This window comes from Halyomorpha halys, unplaced genomic scaffold (assembly GCF_000696795.3).
Source record: "Halyomorpha halys isolate HHAL.00 unplaced genomic scaffold, Hhal_1.1 Scaffold25.1, whole genome shotgun sequence".
Taxonomy (NCBI): Eukaryota; Metazoa; Arthropoda; class Insecta; order Hemiptera; family Pentatomidae; genus Halyomorpha; species Halyomorpha halys.
In genome coordinates, this window is record NW_027107314.1 from 1,065,385 (window position 1) to 1,073,771 (window position 8,387).

General features: G+C 31.9%; 1 protein-coding gene across 1 annotated transcript; it reads left to right on the forward strand.

Annotated features, from left to right (window-relative positions):
- The first annotated feature begins 6,477 nt into the window (after positions 1-6,477).
- Positions 6,478-8,059, forward strand: LOC106682842 (uncharacterized). Its single transcript, XM_014423914.2, has 2 exons — positions 6,478-6,651; positions 7,489-8,059. The coding sequence occupies exons 1-2, from the start codon at positions 6,487-6,489 to the stop codon at positions 7,993-7,995; spliced, it is 672 nt and encodes a 223-aa protein (XP_014279400.1). The 5' UTR covers positions 6,478-6,486; the 3' UTR covers positions 7,996-8,059.
- Positions 8,060-8,387: the final 328 nt, after the last annotated feature.

Below are 8,387 nucleotides of genomic sequence, written 5' to 3' on the forward strand. Positions count from 1 at the left end.
TTCTTTCTCTGTGGTGGGATTTTTTCCTTTGAGTGTGTGAGAACTATAAATGCCTGAATGTTAGTGAATATTATAGTGTGTTATGATAAGATGAATTTTCTAATTGTTTCTATTTTTTTTATTTGTGGTCGGTGCTACATTAGAAAGAATTTATTGATTATGAGACGATCTATCTATGTTGAATCTGTGTTCTCTGTCCGAAATCTTTATTTTAATAGCTATTTAGTAGTAGTAGTATTATTAATATTAGTATTAGTAAGACTGTATCAGCTGACAGTGGCAATTCTGTCAATAAACTAGTCTACAAGTTGTGCTTATTTTTTTTTTTCATGCGAAACAGTCATAAGTAATATATATATATATTTATGAGATAGAGAAATAGTGAGAAATGGTATGGGTTTGAAAAAAATTTTTCTTCCTTTTGTCTTTAACACACATCTCAACAAGTTGGCCTTGATATATTGGCAAAGCACATCCCATAGACCTGCAATTAAATTAGAACCATAATATTGTTACGACTTTGAGGTACTTTAAATGCTAGTTGACCTATAGTTCTGTTTCGTGTAAATAATGTTGGGCAAATAGTTTTCTATTTGTTGTAAAACTAAGGTCACTTTTTCGTTTTAAACCTTTTACCAAATCATGATTCCTTATTCACCACTTAGCTATAGCGTGTAAAAGTGAATTCTAAATTATTTTTTAAGTATTTCATTCTTTTTATGAAATGTAAAATTCTATTTCAGAATATAAATCACAGATTTTGGTGAGGTACTTTTATAATCAACGAGTTAGCAATAAAATGATGCAAAACATCCAAGTATTTGGATGATATGATTATAATTCATACCCTTGTATTTATCAATCTTAAGAATCTACCTGGGAATGTATTTCTTAGAAAAATATAATAATCATGAAACGTGATACCACAGTAATGTGCTATTGGATAGCTGGTACTTCAAATGTTGAGGGTTTATTTTTGTTGATCAAATATCGGCCAATAATAAAGCGACGAGTATCATATTTCAATGTAATTTATATATTATCTTGTTATTTAAAATTTATCATTTTCAAATCGGAAGAGGGAGTTCTTGTAAGGGTCCACTCACACGTCTTTCCTTATCGGCTTTTGTGCAATCAGTAATTGTTTACCGTATCTCTTTATTTTTCAAGTTATGCGAAGAACGAAAAATGAAATATTGGTGTTCCTTCTGTGAACATAGGCCAAATACTTTTTAAATATTTTGATGGTTATACACAATATAATACTTGTTCCATTAATATAGTTTTGATTTTGTTTTTTACACCATTCAATTACCTTTTAAACGATCATTATGTAATTTTGGGTCAAATGCAAAGGAAACACTGAAGTAAGTAAAATAAAAAAAAAATACGAAAAAGCCCACTTTTACACCTGGGTAGTAAACTTGAAGAAAAATGATATTAATAAACGGCTACGTAAGTAAGTGGATATATAAGCAGGAAAGTAAGAAATACTGGAGCATTTTTAACGTTTACCGTTAGTGACTGCAGTATTTACAACTGACACTGGAACTGTATATAATTGTTCCTGTGTAATATTAAAAATAATAATAATCTATATATACACTAATTGGCTCAGCATACTTCACTTGGATTAATATTCTACTTAAAGTATTAATTTGACCAACCTGGGCCCTGTTTCATAATAAATTACAAAGTAATACTATTTTAGGGCATGAGGGAAAGGCTTATTACGATCTACACAGACAGGCAGCCATCTATGCGCTGGATAACTATGTAACCCGTTCCAAACTGGTGGAGGAGTGTAAGGTTAACCTGAACTCTCTATCCTTGGCCAACAAGGTGCGGGTGGAATGGGTGCCTGGACATAAAGGGATTAAAGGGAATGACCGAGCGGACTACCTAGCAAGGAAAGGATCTGAGTATGTTCCTCTCACACTTGGCCCCATATGTGGAATTATTCTCAGAGGCATATCAAAAAGATTGCAGAGAGCAAGGCTAGGTTACTATGGAAAAATACCAGAGGGATGGAACGATCAGAAATGGATTCTCCCCGAAAAGAAGTAACTGTCTTCTTAATATGGATAGGAGTATCTTAAGGTGGGTGACAGTTAATACCGGATACTGTCAGCTAAACAAGAATCTCTACAAAATGAGACTGACAGAGTCCCCTACCTGCAGGTTCTGCAGGAAGGAAGAAGAAACTGCTTACCACATCATTTGCAAATGTGATGTAGTGGCAAGAACACGATTCCTCATCTTGGATCCCAAACTTTGCGAAACAGTGGATCCTTATAAAGTCCCTAGATTTGCAAAAGCAATTGGCCTGTTTTGACCAGAGGAGGGACGGCGTACAATAGGCTCTCTGTGGCCGCGGTGCTTCTTAGTCGGAAAAAAATACTATTAGTCTTGTAGTGTTATCTTAATTCAATTACACAGACCTGTACAATAGTAACTTGTACATTAGTATTTTTTAATTCCTTTAATATCACTAACAGTCATCCCTATCATGAAAAAAATAAGTATTAGTATTATTACCTATAGTTTCTACACATTACTATCAACTAATATTATTAGCTTGCATTATAGGGCCCTTATTGTAGGTTTTTTTTTTTTCAGTTGACAAAGTGAAATAACTTTAACATTGATTATAATAATAAAGTATTACTGCTCTGCATATCTTTTTTTCTAGAGTTTTATTCAATATAAAAAAGGTCGAATACAAAAGCCCTATAATAATAATCATAAAACAAAAGTGTATATTTGTTTCAAATATTATTAATTTTTTAAAACATTGTTAACATTTTAATAAAAAGTAATCATAGGAGTGAATTTTGTTCTAAAATTGCAGAATACAACCAGACAAAAAGGTTTGGAATGTGATTACAGCAATTATGAAATTGGTGACCAAAGATTACTGTACCGTAGTTAGTAAATCTGGCCCAGAATATTGAGATCTTTTTCAATTAAGAAAAAGTCTAGTAAAAAATTTTTATTTTAAATTTTTTTACACAAAAGTATTTTCTAAATATAAAATACATACTAAATACTGAATTACTTCGGAATACAAAGATAATGTTTTCTTATATATTTATTCTATATCCACCATATCTTACATTTCGGTAAAAAATAAGCTAAAAAAAAACAAAATCAAAGCAGATTTGAAATAGAATAAGATACAGATTGTTAATTGATGATTTCTACAACAACATATTTTTGACCATTTTATGATATATTATTATTATTATTATTGGTGTGTATAATGTTTCTATTTCGAATATCAACAGGTAATAATGAAGGAAATTATGAGTCAATTTATATGTATAACGGTGCCTATATTTAGTTCTGAATGCTCCATAGGGATATGGCACAGCAACAAGCTTTTGTTATGATAGGCATTAGGACTGAACTGTACCGTATCAATTTATTTCCGAGGGATAATTTTGATTTTTTATTTCAATATAAAAACAATTTTTATATTATTTTATTTTAATTTTCTTATTTTAAAGTAAATTAGTGGTTGAAAAAACTTTACTGTCTAATGTAACTTCTAAGTATGTGACGGATTGAAAAAAAGGGATAGGAGTGTCATTGAAAACAATCTTCCATAGAAGTAACGGTTGTCGTTTTGTGAAAATTATGGTTCTGGTTATTCAAAGTTTATATGTAATATACTTGAATGTTTTCAAAAGCATCTTTTAGTCTATTAATAATTGATTTATGAATATAAGTCTTGAAGTTAAGAAAGTTTATGTATTTTTACATTTATTTTTAAGTTATATAAAAAAAACTTCAAAAATGATCCAAAGAGATAGACTTCATTGGGGTACTGTTAGTCCAGGAAATGAAACAAAAATAAAGAACAATATACTCAAAATAGAGATTTGTTCTAATTCTATTAAATATTGTTTGGATTTGGATGGATATTATTAATTTGTTACCTTAGAAGTTGGTCTAAAGATTATTTTATTCTATATAAATAACATAATTTTCAATAATTTTTTGTTCCATTCTCTAAATTCCGGAAAAAATTAACCACAAAAAAAAACTTTTTTAATGTACAGTAAATCTTCAAAACTCTGATCGCTTGATATGCTCTGTATCTTTAATAGTTCTCGAGAAATAATTATTGCAAGAACACCTATTTTTTTTAAATATATTTTTTTAAAATTTATTTATTGATATTTACAACTGTACAAAAAATACAAGAAGTAAATTTGATCATAATGACATAATGATATGATGAAAGAAATTTTTTTATAACTCTTTTTCAAATTAGCCTTCATTGGTAATGAAATAACATTCAGAACTTTTATTGAGTAATGTTTATAACTTTTGTTATAAAAGGGAACCTCGGTTCCCCTTGCCAGGTCCCTAGTATATTCAAACACACAACGAATCTAGTTACTTTTTTGGATAAAACATTACTTTGTCTGCTAGTATAAAGCAACTTAGTGTATTTATTTAACAAAAAATACTTACAAGTTGGTATATTTAAACCGTATGAAAATGGTTCTTTGATCGATGATAATACCTACCTACTAGATTTTGTTTAACAAGGGGAGAAAGATACTCGTTCTTATTCCGAAACCAGGGTGCCCATCCTCATCGGACGAATTGTCAGATGAAGACGGTGAATTGTACAAGAGCGATCAGAATAAGGAAAAGTTGGAGGAAGGTGTACGACAGCTTTTTGAGGTCCTCTCGAAGTTGAGGAATTCAACAACACATATCTCGAAACTCTTCGAGGTGTTCCTGAGACAATTTCAATCAGTTCTAGCAAATATAATATGGACGTTACTGAGCAGTCTGTTGCTGGGCCATGGACTTCTCCTCCAGTATCAACCGTTTGTTTACCCTTCCTGGTCAGTAGATGTCACAGAAATAAAAGTTTACCTTCCAAGTCGGATTAGAACCGGCGCTGCTATTGTTCCGAGGTTGCAAAGACCTACGCCACAACTCCATGAGCCACAGACAGTACTCCACCACGACACTGTTACCAATACGTCCCACGCACAAGGGTGCAGCATATATGTTCCTACGTAGCTGAACAAAAAAATTTAGAATTTTTCAACCTCGTGAGGTCCTATATCCTTCAAGCACCTTCCTCCAACTGTTCCTTATCCCGATCGTTCGTTCAATTCACTGCCTTGATATTTAATCGGGATGCCAGGATAATCGCTGAAGGCAATTATCCAAAAATAACTTAATTAATTAATTATATATTGAGCCCTAAAAAATATTATTATGACTGGATTATTTTTCAAAGGCTTTTTGTGTGTTTACCAGTTTACCAATTAAATACCTTTATATTTAAAAAATGTTGTTACCATTAATTATATAATATAATAAGGGGTGGTATATTGGGTTATATAGTAGTATATAAACTACATAAACAGACTAAGTATCTATTTACAATTTATTACTTTGATTAAAATTATTGTAATGATTCAAATAAATGGTTGCCATAAAATATGATTCTTGCATTATTGCTTATTATTTAATTTATACTTATAGCTGTTGATTTGAATGATTCATGGCGTGGGATGTAGTTCCGTAGGTGTCGTCTCGTTCATAAGGGATGTCCAGATCTCGTGGCACTTCTTACGACTTCGTCTGCTCCAAGTGCATCTTGCTCCGCTCCGGTTTCTGCTGCTCTCTCAAGCCTGGTCCTCTTTCGTCTAAGTCTTCCTGTTCACTGCCCTTTTTCCTGGTCTCGTTGTCCAACGCCTTTTCTCCTACTTCCCTTTTGGGGCGTTACCTTATTTTTGAATCTTATTCCTCAATGGCCGTTGGTGACAGAACGCTCCCAAGGTAGGCGTCCCCCTCCCCAGGCCCGAGAGTGGGTGAGAAAGTTTTGACATGTCCAGGAAGGGCCTACACCTGCTTAATTGGATTCTGATCCTTCGTCAAAACCTGTCGTTTTTGTTGTAACGCTTAAAGGTTAGTAAATCTAATTTTCTCAGGGGACTCAGGTAATGTGGCAAACTTAACACAGATGTGTCCATATCCGGGGACGCAGTAAAAGGTTCCTTGAAAGATACCCTGACCAGATATAGAGGCAGATGGCGAAAAACCTTAATAGACGACATATTGTTGTTGTAATAATGGCTAATGCCTCGATAAATAGCATGTCTTAAAATGACACATCTCGCTCGAAGATAAACACCCTGGCTTGGAAATGGAAGTGAATATCTTTTCTCTCCTGCTTTGGAAAAATCTGTTCAACAAATTAGAAAATAGTAGTAGGTAAATATTACGAATGATTAATTAAAATGAATTAAATAACACAAATGAAGTAATAACTACAGATCAAAACTTCATTAATTCGCCTAAAATATTATTTGTGAGAGAAGTACCACTAATTTCATTGAATTGAACGTATGCTTTCTTAGAATACTTGAATTCGCAGATAAGGCCGCAGGTAGGAGGTATAAATATTGAGATGTGAAATGGAAAGCTTATCTTGTGCAGCAGCAATCAATCATGCAGTTCTCTTACCTCTTCTTGGTTCTGGCCGTGGCTGCTGTCAGCTCTAAAAAAATCGACATCAACAGTGGTATCGATGAAGCCTTAGCTAAGACCAACGAATATCTTCGGAAACACCAATTCACCTCTGTTCATCTACCTAAGGGTTCTTTTGGTTCTCATGTAAGTATTTATTTTATTGAACATAAAAAATTAAAAAAAAAATTATTTAAATCAAAATCTGATGTTATATCGAGGCCTATTTTTATTTAAATTCTTCCTATTTAATATCCGTTATCTTAAATTAATTTGAGTTCCTCATCTACGAAATGCTGATGTCTTATTCACATCGTTTTTTATGTAAATCTCAATATGATTCAATTTATCTTTAACATGATAATTTAATTTAGTGGACAATATTAGAACCATATTTTGATCGAAAAGTATACACTGTGAATAAGAACAATGCCCACTTGTTCTCTTAGTTATTTATATATCAATATCATCATATGTATATTTTTTGATGTTGCCTCTGAGGTGCAAAGTTTTGCTCAAACTTATATATTCTTAAAGATATTATTCTCTCATAACATATACAAATATTTCCAACCTTCCTTTATAACTATAAAAAAACTACTATACATATTGTTACTTGAATATTTTAAATAATAGTCGGCCATTATAAAAATATAATGAAAGATGGGTCAATTGTGGTATAAAATATATGAAATATTACTTGTTGACAATTTTACACTTCAGCTACGACATAAGATTTGTGATGACCAATGTGGGCCGAAACTTCGGAATTCAATTATACGTTTTGGCTATTTTCATTCTAATCGTCTCCTTAATTATTATTATTATTCTGTTACAGTAATAATAATTATTATAATTCTGTTATTATCATAATTATTAATATTATTCTGTTAAAATTATAATTATTATTCTGACATCATAATAACAATTAATATTCTTAATTATACTTTGAAAAGCTATAAATAAATCCTTATATATTTTCAGGTTTCATTTTCCGACTCTGATGTTCTTGGTATCGACTCCTTGAAGAGAACTGACAATTGCACTATTGAAGTTGTGGAAAAAAATATCACGATAGATTTGCATTACGGCTTAGGCTTGTACCAACAATCCTTCAAAATCTTGAGTATATTCGACCAAGAGATGTCAGCCAGCTTCAGGATCCGAGATAATTCCGTCCGCCTGTACTACACTGCCGATTTCTCTGGCAACAACGGCCTAAACTGCTCCGTCACTTTGCACGATCTATCCTTCGAGAGGCTGGCCAAAGTAGATTTCTCTTCTTCTAGGCCTGAATACGATGGACTTAATGTTGAAGAATACTTCGAGAAGGAGATAGTTCCATTCCTCAACAGCAAAGTCGATAAATACGGGGTAAAAAAAGCGTTGGAACAACTAATTTGTAAACAGCAGCACCATGAAGTTTCTGAACAAATGCCAATGATCCATATGTCTATTCTACAACTGATAGGAGTCCCAGCTCAGCAGTGAGGATGATTATGTACTGCATTGTATGAATAAAAATAAATGTACTGCATTGTATTAACAATCTAAAGTATTCTTTATTTTAAATAATTAATTACCTAGTCAAATCTTATATTCTTTCTTACCATTCAGTACCATTTCCATTACTTATATTTTTATATATTATTTTATTGTTGCTTGGTGATTTAATTATTACACAAGTTGAAACCATCTCTGATTAAATCTAATTTTTTTTTTTTTTCCGAACCCTCTAAAACAGAAATAAAAAGTGAGTTAGTAGTGCATTACTGTGTAGAAAGAAAAAGTAATTCGTGTTGTGTCTTACCTTTTACTACCTTTGGTATTTAAAGGTTACCTGTTATGTTTAATTTTACTTATGAGCTATCCGTTCAGCAACA